At 41.4% G+C, this 22726-nt stretch overlaps 1 protein-coding gene across 4 annotated transcripts in view; it reads left to right on the top strand.

The window, feature by feature from the left end:
* The window catches only part of LAMA2 (laminin subunit alpha 2), a 736088-nt gene that overhangs the window by 351577 nt on the left and 361785 nt on the right, over positions 1-22726 (top strand). For all 4 annotated transcript variants that reach the window (XM_075597283.1, XM_075597284.1, XM_075597285.1 and 1 more), the window contains exons 15-16: positions 11246-11357; positions 17171-17284. In XM_075597283.1, coding sequence (XP_075453398.1) covers positions 11246-11357; positions 17171-17284 — 226 coding nt within the window. The remainder of the gene's footprint in view (positions 1-11245; positions 11358-17170; positions 17285-22726) is intronic.

A 22726-nucleotide genomic window follows, 5' to 3' on the forward strand; every position in this document is an offset into this window, starting at 1 on the left:
AGCGCGACCCCGTTACTAACGCGGTGGTCTTGGGGTGGACCCCAAGGACTGCGTTATAACGGGGTTTACCTGTATATATATACATACATACACACACATATGCATATATATACATCATATACAGTCTCATCTGTTTTGAGGTGACATAAACTTTACTTACAGTACTGAAGATCTTTGTCAAATCAGTTGATTAAAAGCTTCTTACATTTTTCCCCATTTGCCAGCTGAATGTTTCCTTATGTTAATATCTAGGCCCTATAACTATGATGAGATTCTTCTAATTTATGTTGTGTACTATAAATATAATTTGTGTGTTTCAGTGGCGCTTCCCACTTTTTGGTATTTTTTGGTATTTTTATTACCAGAACAGGGGGATGGAGGGTTCCCCGGTGCTGACCTGCGGTCCCCAACATACAGTATTTGAATTTCTTCGTTTGAGACAAAAAAAAAATATACAAAAATGTCCATGGAGTAACCAATAGAAAGTTACAATTTTAACTCTGGATGTAGTTGCAGCTTTCTATTGGCCTCTGGAGCTAGGCGGACCCCAGCAGTCATATTGGTTCCCCGCCTCAACTTCCAAGAACCTCCAAATTCTCAGGATAAATTAGTGGGCAAGAATATTTGCCTATTGGAGAAACTCATTTATCACGGGGATTGGGGGGTCCCTAGAAGTCGGGGGACCATGGATCGTCTGAGTGATGCCGCTGTTCAGGCAATGTAAAAAATAAAATACAAGAGACGGTTGTTTTTACTTGAATGTTGTCATATTCAGCACCCTTTACTGCCAGCATTTTGTATTACATTGAACTGCATGAGAAATAAAAACAGGCACATTGAGGAACAAATACACTGCCGCTTTCTTAAATGAATAACAGTGGAAACTGTTAAACACATTAAAACTCCATTTTCCAAATAGCAGAACCTAATGAAAATTGGACAAGCTCACTGAATACAAATGCACAGTATCGCAGTGTAAACTGTTTTTTTGTGTATAGCAGTTTCACATCATGCCAAATTATATTAAACATAAGAGGAGGGGAAGCAGCTGCAGTTGAAGAAGTAGAATTAGATTCAAGAATTCAACTGCCTATTTTCTTTAAATATGGTTATTTGCAGGCTGCTGCTTTCACTTTGTGTTGATGTTTCATTCATTTTTAATAAGTTGGAGGAATGCTTTGTGGTATTGGAACCTAAAGTTATTAGTTCCTTCAGATCCATTAGTCATATATGGGTCACAGTAATTTAGTACCGTTTTTACTGTTAATTTAATCTTTTTGTTTAATAAGACTTTCACATGGCAAGTAATCCCGTGGTTTTTGTATCCTTTCTTTACAAAATGTGTACATTTATTTGTAGAAACTGATACACCAATATAGTGCAGTGCAGTTTGTTTTATTCACTTTTTGTATTGAATAAATAAACAAATGTTCACTTACATTGTCATGTGCTTTCCACAATAGGAGCTAACGCAGCTTACTGAATAGGTCTTATACATAGAATACCAGGTTCCTTTAAGGGGTATCGGGGCTCAATCCTGCCTTTACTGCCATACAAGCAATAGCAGTTAACTTAGGCTCAAGGGACGATAACCCTTATAGGAGCTTAATAAATTCAAGCGATAGAGGTGACACCAAAGCATAAAGCAACACTGTAAACAAAACAAAAAAGGTGACTTACAGACTATAATGTGAGTGCATCAGGAAGAAAACAGTCTAAAGCTATTTTCGGAATGAGCAATGTAGGACAAAAACCGCAAGGGGTTAACATTTTGAATTACCTACCAACAGGGCTGGTTTACAATGTTGTACTTAACAAGTATTTTGCAGCACGGAGTGGAGTAGTTTCTCACCCATACAACAAACACAAGCTATAGCAGTCCAGTTTTGCATGGAAAAAAATCATGCGTGTTCGCTGTTATTTTGCAAAGCAAAATAAATAGAATACATGATTTGGTATTGTAAAATAACTATTCAAATGCATTGGGGCTATATTTACTAAGCTGGGCCCTTCAATAGTACACCTACCGGTGCTGGAAGACACTCTACGGCCCATTCAACGGAAAAGTGTCTTATGGAATAGCAAAGCTGAATAAATCTAGCAATTATTATCCTTTATTTATAACACACCAACATATTCCGTAGTGCAGTGCAGTGTTGCAGGATGAAAACAGTAAAATAAGAAACATGAACATACATTGTTACAGTAGGTGTGGAGGGCCCTGCCCCAAGGAGCTTACAATCTATAAGGAAGGGTAAGTGGAAACATAAGGTACAGGGGGATAAAATATTTTAGCCAAGCGTGTGTGTGTGTGTGTGTGTGTGTGTGTGTGTGTGTGTGTGTGTGTATATATATATATATATATATATATATATATAGTGACAGAGTCATGGACTCTGTATACATTAGTAGGAGGTGGCAGTATGCCTGCTTTCCAGTATACGAGGAGTTAACGCAGCTGATTAAGCAGTCCGCAGGTGAACCAATTAGTAAGCTCACCTGCCTTTAAAAAGAGGAAGAGGAAATGCCTTTGGGGCAGCAGTCTCTCTCAGACCCTGAGAGAGGACAGAGGGGAGCTGACAGACAGACATAGGCTCCACAGACTTATGCTGATACTTGCGGCCCAGCTTGCCGGTATCGCAGAAACACAGAAGGAGCTGGTTCAACGCCTGGCCCAGATTACTATGGACTCGACCAGGGCAGACAAGCTGCGGCCAATCCAGGCGAACCTATACCTGCAGAAAATGATGCCGCAAGATGACTTAGAGGGTTACAACTGGTCCTTTGAGAGAATCGCTTCCCGGGAACGTTGGGCCCGCTCCAAATCGGCTGGGATTATCGCACCCTTTCTACTAGGGGAAGCCCAAAAAGCATATTGTGACTTCGGCGAAGAAGCCGCAGCAGATTATGACCATCTAAAAAGCGAAATCCTTCCAAGGATTGGAGTGACTCCCGCAGTCTGTGCGCAAAGGTTCCATACATGGAGATACCAGGAACAGAAGTCACCCAGATCCCAGTTATGGGATTTGATCCATCTGGCGACCAAGTGGCTTAAACCACACACATATAGCCTGACCCGGATCCTTGAGATGGTGGTTTTGGACCGCTTCATTCGAGCGCTACCCCAGGACCTCTGACATCACTTATGATTCCATGGTCGGCACAGTGGAACGTTTTCTAACCACCCATGAACTGTCATGCTCCACAGTCTCTCGCACAAACCAAAACCCACGGCCCAACACGAACAGTAGAAGCCAGCGCTGGAACCAAGACCCGCGACCGGCCACGCGGTTTGAGGGAGTGGAAGAAAACCTGGATAGGGACAGAAACTCTAAATCTCTGAAAGGGTTTCAAGACCGAACTGGGCCAATTGTTTGTTTTGAGTGAGGGGAGGCGGGACATATTAAGGCTCACTGCCCTAAGTTGTCAGAACCAATGGAGCGTGCGTATGGCTCTGTGAGGTCAGAGTTCTGCGGAGTGGTATGTGTGACCCGCGGGGATAAAAATACTCACAACTTCCTTACCACGGTGATTTTAAATGGTAAACAATCTCCGTCCTGGTAGACTCAGGGAGTGATATTAACTTGGCATCAGGGAAGTGGGCTAAGCCTCTCCAGTTATGCCAGGGTGAGAAGCTGCGGGTATTATTTGTGCATGGGTGTACGCTTCCGTACACCACGACTCCGATAAAAGTAGAAGTCGAGGGGCAAGTCATCCAAACTACAGCAGCAATTGTACCAAAGCTACCCCATTCCCTTGTGTTAGGTTTTAATTTTCCTGGTTTTGACACCCAGAGCAGGGGGATAACTCACCTTAAACAATCCTACTCCAGATGATGTTTTTCCGTTTACAGACCCTGAATAGTCTCAGAAGTGTCTAAACCCCCAAAATGAAAATGGCAAAGTAGGAAGGACAAAAAAAAGAGGTTCTCCCCCATCCCAGTTAGCACTGGTTACTACTCCTAACAGAGGGAGAACAGAGGATGAGGAGTTGTCAGAGACATGGCTTGTTGCCACTCAGGAGTCAGAGTTACCCATAGATGTAACAGATCAAACTCCAGAAGAGGAAGGTTTTGGAAGTCTAGAACTTTCCCCAAGTAATTTTGGTAGGGATCAGGCTAATGATCCCCGGTTGAAAAATGGGTTTAGCCAAGCAGCAGAAGTTAATAGGGTCCCGGTAGAAGGAACAACCAAAGACGATTTGTTGCACCATGTGAGCCAAGAAGAGAGATAAGAAATAGAAAAATTGCTAGTACCTAGTTCACTAGTAAGGAAGGTCCTAGACCTAGCACCCTCTCACTTATTGGGGGGTCATCTTGGAGTGGAAAAAACACAGAAAAGAATCCTAAAAAGATTTTACTGGTCAGGGATATATAATGCAGTAAAAAGGTTCTGTGCCTCCTGCCCCGAGTGTCAGTTGACAGCCCCCCGACCAAGCTTGAGGGCCACGCTAATTCCTATGCCTATTATTGAGATCCCATTTGAGAGGATTGCATGGATATAGTAGGTCCCTTGGAGAAATCTGCCAAGGGTCACCAATACATCCTGGTAATTCTAGATTATGCCACTCGCTATCCAGAGGCGCTGCCTTTACGTAATACTTCCTCCAAAGCTATAGCTAAGGAATTGTTACAAGTATTCTCCCAACTCGGGATACCAAAAGAAATTTTGTAACTGATCAGGGCACCCCGTTTATGTCTAAACTTATACGACAATTACAGCAGAGACTGCGACTATTCTAACACAAACCAGTGGTTATCGCCAAAAGACCCAGGTACACCCAGGTATATGCTGGATACATGCCTTAAACTTGCCCTAAACTAGACCCAGCATTTCTGCATTGATTAATGGCCCATCAGATTAACAGTGGGGGTCCCTGGCAGTCCCATTCAAACTGAATGGGACAGCCAGGGACCCCTGCTGTGTTAATCCTATGGGTCATTTGTCAATGCAGAAATGCCTTAAACTTGCCTTAAACTAGCCAGGTTACACCCAGCACATACCCAGAATGTAACCGGGCTAGTTTAAAGCAAGCTTTAGAATAGTCTTGATCTCGTCTGTATGCATAGAGCTAAAAATAAAATCCCTAAGAACCTCTGTTTACCATCCGCAAACGGAAGGACTGGTAGAAAGATTCAATAAAACTCTTAAGATGATGTTGATGAAGGTGGTTGATTGTGATGGGAAGAACTGGGACACCTTGTTGCCTTATCTGTTGTTTGCTTTCTGAGAAGTACTACAGGCCTCTATAGGGTTTTCCCCGTTTGAACTCCTGTATGGGAGACGCCCAAGAGGGATTCTGGATAGCCTCAAAGAAAAGTGGGAGCAACAAGCTGTTTCAGGAAAGAATGTCATCCAATTTGTAGAAGATCTAAAAGACTGCATTGCTCATGTTACTCCCATAATCGGACAACATGTAGAAGAGGCACAGAGAGTCCAACAGAACCTTTACAACAGACATGCTACGGTTCGCAGCTTCCAACCAGGGGACCGAGTAATGATGTTTTTTCCCACAGTCGAAAGCAAGCTGTTATCACATTGGCAAGGGCCATATGAAGTTATACAACAGGTCAGCCCGGTGAATTATAAAATTCGACAGCAAGATCGGAGGAAGGTAGAGCAAGGTTATCACATAAATCTGTTAAAATCCTGGAAGGATAGAGAGGTATGTCTGACAGCTACCAAATCCGGGAAAGTGGAGGATCCACCAGTTTGAATATCGGCAGAACTCACTCCTGAACAATATGGGGTAGCTATAGATTTGATAAATAGGAACAGGGACGTATTTTCCAGCATACCAGGCAAAACTAGGGTGGTTTCCTATGATATTGTCACCAAGCCGGGAATAGCAGTTAAGATAAGACCTTTTAGGATCCCAGAAGCCAGTAGAGAGGCTATTCAGTCAGAGGTAAAGAAGATGCTAGATCTAGGGGTAATTGAGGAGTCCCATAGTCAATGGCCCAGCCCTATTGTCTTGGTACCTAAGCCTGATGGGTCAATATGGTTTTGTAATGACTTTAGAAAAGTCAATGAAGTCTCGAAGTTTGACGCCTATCCTATGCCCTGGGTAGACGAGTTAATTGAGAGGTTGGCGAGGGCTCGTTTTCTAACCACTTTAAATCTTACAAAGGGATATTGGCAAATCCCGTCAGCAAAAGAGAAAACAGCCTTCTCCACACCTGATGGCCTCTTCCAGTTTACCGTTTTACCATTTGGCCATCATGGGGCACCTGCAACCTTCCAAAGGTTGATGAATATTGTTACAGCCGCACTCGAACTATGCCTCAGCGTACTTAGATGATGTGGTAATTCATAGTCCAGATTGGGACTCACATCTACAAAAGGTTGAGGCAGTGTTGAGAACCTTTCTGGAGGCGGGCCTTACAGCCAACCCAGCTAAATGTTCAGTCGGCTTGGCAGAAGCAAATTATCTTGGCTATGTTGTGGGAAGTGGGACTGTAAAACCCCAGCCAATAAAGTTGAAGCCATTGAAAATTGGCTCCGTCCCCTTAAAAAAAAAAAAACAGGTTAGGACATTTCTAGGCATTGTAGGTTACTACAGGCAATTTATACCCTGTTTTGCAACCTGGGCTGCACAGCTTTCAGATTTAGTAAAAACAAGGGCACCCGATGTGGTAAAATGGAGCAGTGGTGCGGAGTCCGCATTTTTAGACCTACATACAGCGCTCTGTAGTCACCCAGTCTTGGTAGTCCCGGATTTTCCACACAAAAAAAATGCAAAATTTCTGCAAATGGACGCGTCCGAAGTAGGTCTCAGAGCAGTCCTGTCCCAGTTTGTAGGAGCTGAAAAACACCTGGTCTTATATTTAAGTCGCAAGTTGTGTCCCCGCGAACAAAAGTATGCTACAGTAGAGAAAGAATGTTTGGCCGTAAAGTGGGCAACAGACACTTTAAAATATTATCTATTGGGCAGGTCATTTACGCTCATTACAGACCATGCACCCTTACAGTGGATGCATAGAAACAAAGAAAAGAACTCTAGAGTTACCCGCTGGTTTCTATCATTACAACCTTTCAACTTCACAGTGCAGCATCAGCCAGGCATACTGCACGGTAATGTAGATGCACATTCTAGGGTGCACAGTCTCGGTGTACAGGACGCTCCACTTGATAATGTTACGCTGGGGAGAGGGATATGTGACAGAGTCATAGACTTTGTAAACATTAGTAGGAGGTGGCAATATGCCTGCTTTCCAGTATACGAGGAGTTAACCCAGCTGATTAAGCAGTCCACAGGTGATCCTAATTAGTAAGCTCACCTGCCTTTAAAAAGAGGAAGAGGAAATGACTCTGGGGCAGCAGTCTCTCTCAGACCCTGAGAGAGGACATAGGAGAGGTGACAGACAGACAGACACAGGCTCCACAGACATGCTGTCCCAATGGAATAAAGCTCCCAGGTAAGGAGCCAAATGCTATTACCAAATATTGCTGGTATGGTCTTGCTTTGCTAACCAGCCGGGTAGATAGGCTTAGCGAAGTTTAGTTAGCTTCCCTAACGGGGATAGGCTTTTGTTTATGTTTTGTATTTCTTAAAGGGACAGCGCGCCCATTGTTTTGTTATATTTTTGGACAAATAAATCCATCAGCATATTATTTCACCAGAAGAATTGTGTTGTCTCCTCAATAACCACGGTCATCCTGCCACACACACATATATATATATATATATAAAATTCACAAAGAGGGCAACACTGGGCGCCCTATTATCTCTGGATCTGGCACACTTACCGAGAATATTTCTGGCTGGGTGGAGGGCATTCTAAAACCACTTGTCAGGAACACACCCAGCTATATCCAGGATACCACCGACCTGCTAAACAAACTGAATGCAATTGGCCCCCTCCCAAAAGGAACACTACTAGCAACCATGGATGTAGAGTCACTTTATACCAACATCCCCCACGAGGATGGGATTTCAGCCTGCAGATACTTTCTGGGACCGCAGGAGCCACTCACAGAGACAGTGACTAAATGCATCGAATTTATTCTGACCCATAACTACTTCACATTTGGAAATGACACATACCTTCAGACAACCGGGACCGCTATGGGTACTCGGATGGCGCCACAGTATGCCAATCTGTTCTGCGCAAAACTGGAAAGTGACTTTCTGTCCACCTGTCACTTGAAACCCCTTACATACCTTCGCTACATCGATGACATCCTCCTGATTTGGACCTCTGGCGAACAGGACCTCCTACAGTTCCATGACAACTTCAATACTTTCCACCCGACCATCAACCTCAAACTCACCCATTCCCCGGATGAAGTACATTTCCTAGACACCACCATTACTATAAAGAACAACCAACTACAGACCTCTGTATACCGCAAACCTACAGACAGAGCCAGCTATTTGAGGGACAACAGCTTCCACCCGACACACACCAAACATGCAACCATCTACTGTCAAGCCATACGATACAACCGGATATGTTCCGACACAGCAGACAGATACCAGCGGATTAAAGCCTTGCAATCAGACTTTATAAACCGTGGATATAACCACAGAATTGTAGACCAGCAAATTCACAAAGCCACCAGAATACCAAGAAGTGATCTCCTTGAATACAAACAGAAGGAGACAAGCGACAGGGTACCTTTGGTGGTCACATATAACCCACACCTAGGAGCCCTACGCAAGATCGCCAGGAAACTACAACCCATCCTCCAGGAAGATACAAGACTGCAACAGGTCTTCCCTGAAGCACCCTTATTATCATACAGACAACCCCATAATCTCAAGAATATTATGGTGAGGAGTAAAGTATTCAGCAGTACAACTGAATGCGGGACAAAACCATGCCAGGACCCAAGATGCAAAACCTGCGCAATGCTCTACACAGCGGACACAATACAAATACCACACAGGAATCGGGAATACAAAATCAGAGGAAGGTTCACCTGTTCTTCCAGCAATGTCGTGTACCTCATCATGTGCATGAAATGCCCAGGGGGCTGCTACTACATAGGTGAGACAGGGCAGGGCCTAAACAAGAGAATGAACCTGCATCGCCACAGCATCACACGCGGTACAAGAGACAGTCCTGTTGGCGAACATTTCTCTGACTCTGGCCATAAGATGAACGATCTGAGGGTTGCCATACTCAAAGGTAATCTTAAAACCCAGAAAGAGAGACGGTTGCATGAATACAAATTTATGCAACTGTTCGGGACACTTAGCAGTGGCCTAAACAGAGATCGAAATTTTATGAGTCATTACTGACAGTAGTGAACTCTCGTCCCATAAGTGCTATAGGCCATGTCTGTACATACTGTGCTATATGTATGCACACACAGCTGTCTCTCACACATACTAATACTCCTTGTTTTTCCATCCCTATACACCAATAGGGACCACTAAGTATCCACACACACTTTTAGTTGTGCTACTAACTCTCACATTTCCAAACCCACCCACACCATTTATATCCAGTCCCACTCCACACACACCTTGTGTAAAGCACTGTATATACTGTGGGCTCTCCATTCATTTTTATTCACACTGATACACATACACACTCTTTCTTCACTTGCTTTCACAGTAACCTTTTGACACCTCTAGCCATAAAACACATCCACACCGGGGGAAGGAACAGCACAGATAACATTCCAAGAGACACTGTTTTTAAGTATACCTTTTGCTTCATTCATTGTAACATCGCCGGAAGAAGAGATCAGTGTATCTCGAAAGCTCGCACAAATAAAAGCATTTCGTTAGCCACAGAACGGTATCATCTATTTATTTTTTTATTTTATTTTATTATTTTGATTATTGAAGCTCGGCTAACACGGTACTGATACCTCTACATGTATATATATATATATATATATATATATATATATATATATATATATATATATATATATATACAGAGAGAGAGAATGTCAAGATAAACAGGCAGACAACCATATCAAACAAGGGAAGGGGGGGAGGGTGAAAGTGTAAACACAGAAATGTGAGGATACAAAAAATGCCAAACAGCAAAAAATGCCAAAAATAGAAATAAGAACACTGGAGTTGCCGAGCAGCTATCCACAGGAACAATCACCTTCCTCGAATTACTATAAAACAAAAAAGGACAGCGCGGCCTCCATAGTGTAAATCGGTACAATATTTTAATAAAAACGAGATAAAAACAGGCCACTCACAAAAGTAGATAGAACCTGCGCATAGGATCTGTACAGAGTACAAGGTTCATCTGGGTAGTTACCGGTATTCCTCCGATGGAGAGCTAGAACCTCGGGGTGAGAGGGAGAGAGAGAGACGAGTAATTTACATAGCTCCTCTATGTATTTATATGCTTGATAATTTATGCTAGTCTGCAAAGTCTCATGAAAGTCTAATAGAATTACTCACTCGATAGTCTCTAGTTTAAAGTTCCTAAGAGTGATTCCTGTTATTCTATTGGAATCAAACACCAATTGTTTTTTTAATAAGTCTTTTTTACTTATAATATTATGAAAGTGACATGAGTGCAAAACCCAATGTGCATTTTGCGTGCTGACATCTCTTCCAAGTTCGAAGAAGTGCAGTCAAAGAAGCGTTTTTCCTCCCCTTTTGGTAATTTCAATCAGTTTTCTCTTCTCATTTGTATATGCGTATCTCTTTATTTATATAGTGCCATTAATGTACATACTGTACAGTAACGCTTTACAGCAGTAAAACTCATGACAATCATATAATAACAAATAATACATAATGGGAATAAGTGCTTCAGACATAAAAGAGACATTTAGGAAAAAGGAGTCCCTGCTCCGAAGAGCTCACAATCTAATTGGTAAGTAGGAAGAATGTACAGAGACAGTAGGAGGGTGTTCTGGTAAGTGCGTCTGCAAGGGGCCAAGGTTTATGTATGAGGTGTAACGTATCAGCCACAGAACTACTCATATGCTTTGATAAGGAGTGTGTTTTAAGATGGGTCTTGAAGGTGGATAGAGAGGGTGCTAGTCGAATATTGAGGGGAAGGGCATTCCAGAGGTGTGGGGCAGTCAGCGAGAAAGGTTTAACAATTCAGTCTGGCATCAGTTTTTCTCTGTGTGATTGAATTTGTTACTGATCCAAATCTATACTACTGTACTTCTGTGTGCAAAATATCTCTGTGGTACAGTTAATTTGACTTAATATTACATCAGGAAGCCATAAGTTAGAAACTTAGCAACAATTGAGTGATGTGAGCATTCATTGTGATGATAACCTTTCCCTCTTCTTTTTAATGTCCTAGACTAAGTTCCGTTACCTTAGAAGTAGCTGAAGAATATTCATCCGCTGGAAATACAGCACTTGCTGTTGAGATCTGTCAGTGCCCTCCGGGATTCAGTGGAACATCCTGTGAAGTGAGTGTCAGGTGGAACTTAAGATACTATTTGATTATCTTTTAGCCTACAGTATATTGTCAACAATATCTTTTATAAACAAGTTAATCTCTCTTATTAACCTACACTGATTGAGCTGTGAAGGAGTTTATCATTTGTTCTGGAAGATGCAGAAAAAAAAAGGATAGGTTACAATTACTTTCATATGTGATTTAAACGTTACACTCGGACACTTCATCAGATATATAATATGCCCTTAATCATTAAACCACAAAGGTTCTATCAGTCTAGTGCATGCACATGACTCTGAAAGGGATGACAGCGCACACTAAACTTTAAGTATGTAATAGTGAACCAGGTATTTTATGCTATTATATTTTTAAAATCTAAATAGTAATTATCTGTCTTTCTAGAAAATTTGAATATTTCCTTTGAGCATCTGCCATTCAGAGATAACCCATCACCTTTTCCCATTTTAAGTCTTTAAGTACAGTATTAAATAATAAAATGATGAACTTTAAATGCTGGGTAGATCCATAACGCATTCGTCTGAAGTGGTTCCTGTACTGACATTTGTGACAACAAGATAGTTGTTTTCAAGGACGGTTAGATTGTATTATGTGTGTCTGTATGAACAAAAAAACACATGCATATTGACCAGGTCACAGGCATATTGACCAGTTAGAAAATGATATAGATTAAGATAATAAGCTTATCAAAGTCTGACTTCATCTGCGTTTATCTATTATTGCCAGACGTTAATGCTGGATTTTGTTTACCATTGCTTACTTGTTCAGATAGACATTTTTATGAAGAAATGTATAGTGCCTACATATTTCAGGCATATACATGTACAAATAAAAACTCTAAGCTGCTTACCCAGAGCAGATTCTACTACAAAGGCTATACACCCAATAGGGCATTGCCCTCAGCATTGAAGAGAAAATTATTCTATAAGAGTTATAGTATGGCTCAGAGGAAGTCATTTCAGATCGCAAGGTGCTTCACTTCATAAAGCTATAAAGACGGTGACATTTACACGGGCACTTGGGGCACTATCTTTTCAGCTTGCTTGCTTGTTTTGCTGCTCCATGCCTGCATATGATAATGAGTCTTAATAGTAATCCCTATACATTTACTTACAGTATGATGCAGCTGAGTTGGTAAACAATAGAATTTTAAGACGTGAAAGTCTCATATACAGTAGCCAGATGCCTAGATGGCACTACATCTATGTATAAATTATGTTAATTCTATAAAGGGTAAATTAACCAATATATATATTATATTATATATTATATTATATATATATATAATGGTGACACCCATAAGTCACAAAAAGAAAAGGATGTGCACATGATGGGCAGTTTTAATGCACAGAAAAAGTGGTATTTGACTGTGAAAATTGTAAACTTTTGCACTGAAACACAGTACAACATATTCAATTAACATTTCTTGTCCAAATAGTGCAAAATGTTATTTACACTCCTTATTTTTAGTATCTGCAAATTAATACGGTATGCAAATGAGGAGATCTCACAAACATGAGATTCACAAGCTTTTTAACAATCTGTTAAATTACATTTCACATGGAAATGCTAGGCCAGAGATCTCACCTCCCCAGGCATGCAAAAATATAAAGAGCAAGATAGACGGGGAAAACAGAGAAAGTCCACCAAAGGAAGACCCCCCTTTCCTTATAGACATTCAGAATACTTAAACCTATTCAACTCTGTGTATGAATCAAATAGGTAAAATAGTTGAATATTTCTGTATATATCATGCATATATATTTCAGATATAATTCTTCTTTGAAAACAACTCGCCCTGAGTTGAATAGCTTATTTATTTTGGAGGCCTATAAAGAAGGTGGGATGTTCTCTCACACACTTTCACTCATTGGGGTAGATTCATCAAGGCAAAAGTAAAGCAATTCTGTGTCAACAAAAACTTTGATGCATCAAAGAAATAAATCCAATTGATTTCAGTGAGGAATTTTCCTATTGATACATACAGTAAGGTACAGGTCTGTTGCTCAGCGTTGCACGTCTTGTGCCTTGATACATAGACCCTATTGTGTCAAGTAATACACTTTTGTTGTGACGTTGAAGCACATGAAAATGAGAGGTGGTTTGTTGCGATCTTTCTGCATAGATAATTCTTAATGAAAACAGGAAAAACTCCTGATTTTGACAGCAACATATCAAATTGTCTCGCATGACAAAAGTCGCTGTTTAATGAATAAGCCCCACTAGGTTGAAGAAAGAGTTTTGTTGTGATACAATGAGGGTTTACCTGTTTTCCTTTCTAAAATAGTTTTCTCCACACATCACTTTCACCTGCCCTCAGCTTGCTGACATTGAACGGCAGAAAGAGGACAGATATTTCATGGGAATGGTTGTTCTTCCAATGGAAACTATACCTGTAGTACCTCCTGCTGACTCCCAATTCAGTGATTTCGCCTTTAGTCTCAGGTTTTGCCTTGTTTGTTTTGAATTGTGAGTAGGTAGTGTGTAGGTTAAATTGTGAGTAGGTAGTGTGTAGGTTGAATTGTGAGTAGGTAGTGTGTAGGTTAAATTGTGAGTAGGTAGTGTGTAGGTTGAATTGTGAGTAGGTAGTGTGTAGGTTGATTTGTGAGTAGGTAGTGAGTAGGTTGAATTGTGAGTAGGTAGTGTGTAGCTTGAATTGTGAGTAGGTAGTGTGTAGGTTGAATTGTGAGCAGGTAGTGTGTAGGTTGTATTGTGAGTAGGTAATGTGTAGGTTGAATTGTGAGTAGGTAGTGTGAAGGTTGAATTGTGAGTAGGTAGTGTGTAGGTTGAATTGTGAGCAGGTAGTGTATAGGTTTAATTGTGAGCAGGTAGTGTGTAGGTTGATTTGTGAGTAGGTAGTGCGAAGGTTGAATTGTGAGCAGGTAGTGTGTAGGTTGATTTGTGAGAAGGATTGTGTGAAGGTTGAATTATGAGTAGGTAGTGTGTAGGTTGAATTGTGAGCAGGTAGTGTGTAGGATGAATTGTGAGTAGGTAGTGTGTAGGTTGAATTGTGAGCAGGTAGTGTGTAGGTTGAATTGTGAGTAGGTAGTGTGTAGGTTGAATTGTGAGTAGGTAGTGTGTAGGTTGAATTGTGAGCAGGTAGTGTGTAGGTTGAATTTTGAGTAGGTAGTGTGTAGGTTGATTTGTGAGTAGGTAGTGTGTAGGTTGAATTGTGAGCAGGTAGTGTGTAGGTTGAATTGTGAGTAGGTAGTGTGTAGTTGAATTGTGAGCAGGTAGTTTGTAGGTTGAATTGTGACTAGATAGTGTGTAGGTTAAATTGTGAGTAGGTAGTGTGAAGGTTGAATTGTGAGTAGGTAGTGTGTAGGTTGAATTGTGAGCAGGTAGTGTGTAGGTTGAATTGTGAGTAGGTAGTTTGTAGGTAGTTTGTAGGTATTGTGTAGGTTGAATTGTGAGCAGGTAGTGTGTAGGTTGAATTGTGAGTAGGTAGTGTGTAGGTTGAATTGTGAGTAGGTAGTGTGTAGGTTGAATTGTGAGTAGGTAGTGTGTAGGTTAAATTGTGAGCAGGTAGTGTGTAGGTTGAATTGTGAGTAGGTAGTGTGTAGGTTAAATTGTGAGTAGGTAGTGTGAAGTTTGAATTGTGAGAAGGTAGTGTGTAGGTTGAATTGTGAGCAGGTAGTGTGTAGGTTGAATTGTGAGTAGGTAGTTTGTAGGTTGAATTGTGAGCAGGTAGTGTGTAGGTTGAATTGTGAGTAGGTAGTGTGTAGGTTGAATTGTGAGCAGGTAGTGCGTAGGTTGAATTGTGAGTAGGTAGTGTGTAGGTTGAATTGTGAGCAGGTAGTTTGTAGGTTGAATTGTGAGTAGGTAGTGTGTAGGTTGAATTGTGAGTAGGTAGTGTGTAGGTTAAATTGTGAGCAGGTAGTGTGTAGGTTGAATTGTGAGTAGGTAGTGTGTAGGTTGAATTTTGAGTAGGTAGTGTGTAGGTTGATTTGTGAGTAGGTAGTGTGTAGGTTGAATTGTGAGCAGGTAGTGTGTAGGTTGAATTGTGAGCAGGTAGTGTGTAGGTTGAATTGTGAGTAGGTAGTTTGTAGGTTGAATTGTGAGCAGGTAGTGTGTAGGTTGAATTGTGTGTAGGTAGTGTGTAGGTTGAATTGTGAGCAGGTAGTGTGTAGGTTGAATTGTGAGTAGGTAGTGTGTAGGTTGAATTGTGAGTAGGTAGTGTGTAGGTTGAATTGTGAGCAGGTAGTTTGTAGGTTGAATTGTGAGTAGGTAGTGTGTAGGTTGAATTGTGAGTAGGTAGTGTGTAGGTTAAATTGTGAGCAGGTAGTGTGTAGGTTAAATTGTGAGTAGGTAGTGTGAAGGTTGAATTGTGAGTAGGTAGTGTGTAGGTTGAATTGTGAGCAGGTAGTGTGTAGGTTGAATTGTGAGCAGGTAGTGTGTAAGTTGAATTGTGAGCAGATATTGTGTAGGGTAATGGTAGGTCTAAGAAGAACACAGAGAAAACATAAATTAATAAAGTAATAAGACAAAAATGCATAGTGCTACATCTAACTTGACATAACTCTTTCCTAAATCTGTCTCGGCGTCTCCCCTGCTGAAATCCCTCTCCTGGCTTCCGATTAAATCGCGTATCTCACACTCAATTCTACTGCTCACTTTTAAAGCTTTACATTCTTCTGCCCCTCATTACATCTCAGCCCTAATTTCTCGCTATGCACCATCACGACTCTTGCGTTCTTCTCAAGGAAGTCTTCTTACTACCCCCTTTGTATCTAAAGCTCTCTCCCGCCTTAAACCTTTCTCACTTTCTGCCCCACACCTCTGGAATGCCCTTCCCCTCAATACCCGACTAGCCCCCTCGCTATCCACCTTTAAGACCCACCTTAAGACACATCTGCTTAAAGAAGCATATGAGTAGCACTGGATAATCATGGACACATGACACAAAGCTTGGCCCCCTGCAGACGCACTTACTAGTATTCCCTCCTACTGTCTCTGTACGTTCTCCCTACCTACCAATTAGATTGTAAGCTCCTCGGAGCAGGGACTCCTTCCTTAATGTTACTTTTACAGTATGTCTGAAGCACTTATTCCCATGATCTGTTATTTATATTTGTTATTTATATGACATGTATTACTACTGTGAAGCGCTATGTACATTTTATGGCGCTATACAAATAAAGACATACATACATACATTATATAGTTAAACTTATCTGTATATCTTCAAGATTTGGTGGATTTGGCTTCTGAGCTTAAAGGGGCGGTGTGTGTTTACTGTATTAATAAAGTAATGAATGAGAAAATGGCAGCCATTATTGTGTCTTAAATTTTAATTTGTACCCAGAATTCAATATTACAGATAAATGTAACATATTATTCATAAAAAGAAAAAAAGTTAATAGGAGGTAACATAACTTGGCATTACATGCTTCTCACTATGTTCAATAGGGTGAAGACTCATTTTGTCATGGACATGCCAAAAGTTTGGTACTAATCACAACTCAGTTTTTCTTTTCTTACTACTTTCATTTCAAACTACTTTTATTGTTTTCTGTCATGGTCAAATTGTTCTCCCTTTTATCTTCTTTCTTCTCTCTCTGCCTTGTTTTGCTACTTCAGAAGAGAGATCAAGCTTACGCTCCCTTTATTCTTACACCTGCAAGTCACACCAAGGTCAGTTGGAATGCAGAGCACGCATGTAATTTTCGGGAAGAAAAATTGTGTGTCTCCCATCCCTTCCCTTTTGCTTCCCAATTTAACTGGCATATACATTTGATATACTGTATAGAAATAGCACACACAATCTTGTAGCTCACTATTTTACCCATTCTTTCTTGTTTGCAGTCGTGTTTGCCGGGACACAGACGAGTTAATGGTACTCTTTTTGGTGGGACCTGTGAACCATGCCGCTGTTTTGGTCATGCTGACACATGCGATGATATCACAGGGGAGTGTCTGGTAAGTACATAGAACTCACTTCTAAGGCCCAATGTTTGCAACACAATACTGTATTATACTGTATCTGCAGGCCAAGTTTTTTTCCCCCTTTTTGATGATATCACAACTCCCATTACAAACACTTCTGTGAAAGAATCAGAGACATGGCAACAAATGCGAAATTTACCAGTTTCATTAATAATGGTTCACATTTTTTTTTTCCAGCCTGTAACTGAGAATCAGCAGTGACTCAAGTTTCAAATGAGTTTGTGTTCAGGAATATTACAGTACACGGTTTCAGAAGTAAAATTAAGTGCTTGTGAAAGACAACTGATTATTTTCTGTACGCAAACAGGAGAAGGTCCTTATTGACATTAGTTTGAGGTACAGTTTTGAAAGAAAAGCAGCAGCACAGGACTTGATTGATGCTTGGAAAGTGTATGAGAAAGTCTTGCCTCGGTAAACTGCCTCTCATTCGTCTCACAGCATTCAGATGCCTGCTGGATTCACTCAATTTATATCATAAGTGACATTGTACATTTTAGTACAACATGAGAGCACAGGAGTCTAGTCAGGATAAACATCATTCACACTGGTTTCAAGATTAGTAAAGATATAGTGTTCTTTAAATTAAGTAGAGGATGTGTTTTTTTTACCCTCCTAACAATACAGTACATGCACTTATCATTAGAATTGCTGATTTGTATTTAACTGTGTGCAATTAGAAAAATACTACTCAGTAAAAATCTGGTTCCTACCCATTTTAAATTCCTTACGCTTTGATTATCTGAATTACTCTGAATATAGTTCACCAATTAATTCAAGGGCATTGTAGGGTTATATTATCTGACACGGCATGAAGCTTAAAACAGCATTTCTCATTCCATTAGTTTTTCAAAAGCACAATTTGAACCATTGCCAAATTCTCAGGAGTTCATACGTTATCGCCTCTGCCGGCGCTTTCTTGTGCTTTTGTATTCATCTTTGAGTTTGTGAATAATTCTCTTTCTAAGAAAGGGGAAATTTGTGAAAGGTGACAGACCTTTATTTGTATTCACACTAAATGCTTGTGTTTTCTTCTTTGTTCTTGATCATGTATGACAATGATATTGCATCATAAGCACTCTAGCTCTGCGCAACCATTTAAATATTGCTACTCTTAAGGAAAAATGTGCCCCACACAGAAGTTAATTACACTTCCACGTCTGAAAAGATCTTCAGTTTTTGGATGATGTAGCGAAAGAGAGTTAGAAAGTGATAAAAGCATTACAGACAAAATAAAGTAACAAAACATTAACCCAAGAAGAGGATCAACTGGGATGTGGGCCCATATTTAACATACAGGTTTTAGCCATTAGGCACCATCCAGTGATAGAAGACAGTTTACATCCTATTAAGTTTAAGGGGCTGTACTGATCATACCAACACCCAAAGGCGTCTTATGGCAAATGACAGTTTAGATAATATGGGCCTCTATGTTAGCCCAAGAACAACAAAGTTCACAATGGTAGGTACTGTCTAGCCAGTTGACCTTAAAGAGCATGCACAGCATTTGGACCCAAATGCAAATACAGTATAATGTTGCAGTCGTGATCTTGACCTTTACACAATAGGATTCGGTAGTATTCAAAGTAGCCTGAATGCATTGCTAACAAGCTAATACATTTTCAGATGAAATATTGTACCGGAGTCAATCAATATAACACAGGGGAAAATGTCACTAGTAATAAAGAATGATGTTGACATTAAAGATATTCTTTCTGTGGAGTTTTATTCAGTCCTTTGGACTCCTTGTTATAACTCAATAACTCAGAGTGATTTTTTTATTTTTTTTTTAGCAATCGTGAATAAATTTGGGACATCTCATTTTCGGTTGTGACACCTATATTACCTTTTCCTTCCCTTTGATATAGTGTTGAAAATTTTATGAAATATGTTTGACTGATGATAAAAGTCAAGATTTGCCTCACCAGTATAGTCTTTTCATAAAAGTAATTTACAATGTGCATCTTTTTATAACTTGAAAAGTTATTTGATCCATAAATCTGCCTCATAGGAAGTACTTTGTTCTAATCCATGTTAATAAAGCATGGTGGTTTCCATAATGATACCTACTTTTTCACGAAAGAATGTATACTTAGCTTATTTGAAAACATTAATTTACTGTTTTTCTTGATTGCAATTGGATGAAAGCACATTTCCAGCTTCTGCTTTTAATATGTTTAAGATTTTGGCACCTATACATTCTAAGCATCTGAACAGTACTTAAGTAATAATCCATGAAGAACAGAGCATTACTAGCCAATAATGCCCTGGCTGGATGAGTTGAAGGCCTGAGGTGAAGCTGAGGGACTTTAATGCAGCCAGGGCATTATTGGCCAGTAATGCCCAGTTCTGAGGGGATTATTACTATTATACTGTAGGCTAAATGTAGGCTTATTTTAATTTGTTTTACATTTTTCATAAAAAAGTTAGACACTTTTTTAGTCATTGATTTTTATCAGCATGATCGTCTACATTCTTTTATTGCACAAGTTTTTTAAAAGGAAATTGTACATGCACACAGCCCCCCTCTACACACATTCTGCAGTCCCCCCTCTATACACACAAACGCACACACTCTGCAACCCCCCTCTACACCCACAAAACACTCTGCAGCACTCCTCAACCCTCTACTGTCACAAAACACACACTGCAGCCCCCTGTAAACCCACAAAACTGCAGACACACACACACATACCAAAACACACTCTGCAACCCTCCTGCACTCACTACACCCACTGAACACACACACATTGTAGCCCCCTCTAAACTCACAAGACACATACCAGCAAAACAGACTACTGCTCCCCTTTACATCCACAAAACTGACACCAGCAGCCCCCCTCTACACCCACTGCAGACTCCCTGTAAACCCACACATTGCAGACACACATACACACACACCAACAAAAAACTCTGCACCACTCCTCCACTCACAAAACACACACTGAAGACACACTCACACTGCAGCCCCCGCTATACACCCACAAAACACACACTGCAGCCCCCCCTCTACACCCACAAAACACACTGCAGTCCCCCTCTTCACCCACTAAACACACTGCAGACACACACACACACCCCAACAAAACAGACTCTGCTGCCCCCCTCTACACCCACAAAGCACACACCAACAAGACAAACACAACAAAACACTCTGCTGCCCCCCTCTAGACCCACAAAACTCAGCAAACACACAAACCTTTCTCCTCACTCTCCTGTGCGGAGCTCTCTGCTGGCAGGGAGGGGGAGGAGTCAGTACCTTGCTGCTGCCTCCTGTCCAATCAACTCCCCTGACAGAGCTATTTTCACTCTGTGTAGAAGAGAACTGAAAGCTGATTGCTGAAAAACTTGTCAGGGTGTCAAAAATTCCAGGCATTATCCAATCAGAGAGCATGGTTTTCAATAAAGCCTGGAATTTGCCAGCTTAAGCCTATAATAATCATTATTTCATAATGTAGCAGTGTATTCCCCATTACTATTATTATCGTTTTATTTGTAAAGCGGCAACATATTCCACAGCACGTACAATGGGGGTACAGAGTGATATTAATTACATAAACAGACCTGACATACTAAATAAGGTCAAACATGCATAAACAGATACAAAGAGATCATGAGGGTCATGCTCATGGGAGTTTACAATCTAGAGGGAATAAGGGTAATGTGAAAAGAAAAGGTAAAGAGGCAATAGTGTTGGAGGGGGTGGTGAATGTTTGGCTTTTTCCAGAAAGTTTTCAGGGAATTTTAATGGTGGAAAGCTGGGGGAGATTTTCATGATACGTGCTAGGCAATTATGGTAGTGGTGGTACGGGGAGATGGAACAGTAACTGATTTAGAAGTTGAACATACTGTACATATATTAATGAACACAACAAGCCAAGTGCTGTGCCAATGGCAAGCTGCCAATGCCACACACTAGCTAGCACCACTACTAGTTGAAATAATTGACAACATCTCTCCCGTGGGCACTGATACTGGAGATGGGCAGATAGTTATTGTTGCATGGTCTTTTTAAAGTTCTATAGTACTGGTAGTGTTAGAGTAATGGTGGCACTAGTAGTGTTGTAATAATCTTAGTAATTAGCCTGTTCCTCATGAGCCTCTGGAATGCTGGGTGGAAGGGGTGCACATTTCAGAGGAATCAGATTTTTATTTATGGTCCAGAGAAAAAAAGGGGGAAACCCCCAAGCTGATGCTACAAATACTGCAAAGTCCTGTATCATATAACGTAATAAAATAGCATTTCAAAAGCCGGTATGCATAAGGAATCAGGCAATGAGTGTCCCGTGAGTAATGGCCGATGGTGTGTGTGAGGCCGGCGTCGCTCCAACCTCACCTGTACTCTGCCAGGGTAACACTCAAGCCAATCCGATGGTACACTCCCCCGGGCAAACGGGGTTCAGAGGGAGTAATCCCTCCTCACTCGGGCTGCGGGGACGGCCACCCGGTATAGAAGGACAAGCGGATGGTAGTAGAGACCTGCAAGCAGAGCCTCCCGCCGCCTTACCGGGTGCCTAGCGATCCTCCCGCGATGTTGCTGCCCAGTGCTGTGGAGGGGTGGTGGCTGATGAGAAGACGGAGGGCGATCCACTCCTCCGCAATGGTCGTCTCCATCAGCTGTGATCCTCTCCTGGTGTACAGGTAAGGAACTGGAGCGCCGACCTCACACTTGCTGGAAACCGGATCCACTCAGCAGCTCTGGAGAAAATCCTCAGAATGGAACAGCTGCTCTGCGACTGATTGTACCGAGCATGCTGCTATACCAATAAGTAGTGCAAAGTTAAATGGAAATGGAAGGTAGAGCACTGCCAAAAAAGTGAGCATAGGGCTGGGGCAAAAAATAACAACTATTTATTAGGCATATAAGCCAAAAGAGCAGACACACAACAATTAAAACTCTGACGCGTTTCCCGCGAGGAGTGCTACTGGGCGTGGCGGAGTTGCAAGCTGCAAAAACCAGTGTTGCAAGTATGTTTCTGAGTGGCATGAAAGTCATTGCCACGCCCTTTCTGTGTTGTCTAGGTCTCCTAGTCCCACCCAAGAACGAAGACAGTGAGGACATTATGATTACGTATGACGTGGTCAGTGAAACGGTTACTTCCAAGTCCGAGGAACCAGTAATCACTGAACAAGTAAAGTATTTTGGCGGAAAGACTGTTGCAAATCTCATCCCAGACTGGATGGCCCCAGGGTTGTATCTGGTGCAGAGAGTGTTGCAGAGTTCTAACGGTTGTGGCGCGAAAGCCAGGACCCCACCCAAGCGATGTGATTGGCTCCGCCAGGTGTCAGAGTCATGCCCTGTCACTGTGGAACCCTCCTCTAATATCCACTAGAGGGATGGGGCACTGTGACAACCACTGTTCGTCGACGGTTGAAGAAAAGAGAGGAGCCGGATGAAGCCGTTCGCACCCTCAGTTC

Source organism: Ascaphus truei, chromosome 4, assembly GCF_040206685.1.
Source record: "Ascaphus truei isolate aAscTru1 chromosome 4, aAscTru1.hap1, whole genome shotgun sequence".
Taxonomy (NCBI): Eukaryota; Metazoa; Chordata; class Amphibia; order Anura; family Ascaphidae; genus Ascaphus; species Ascaphus truei.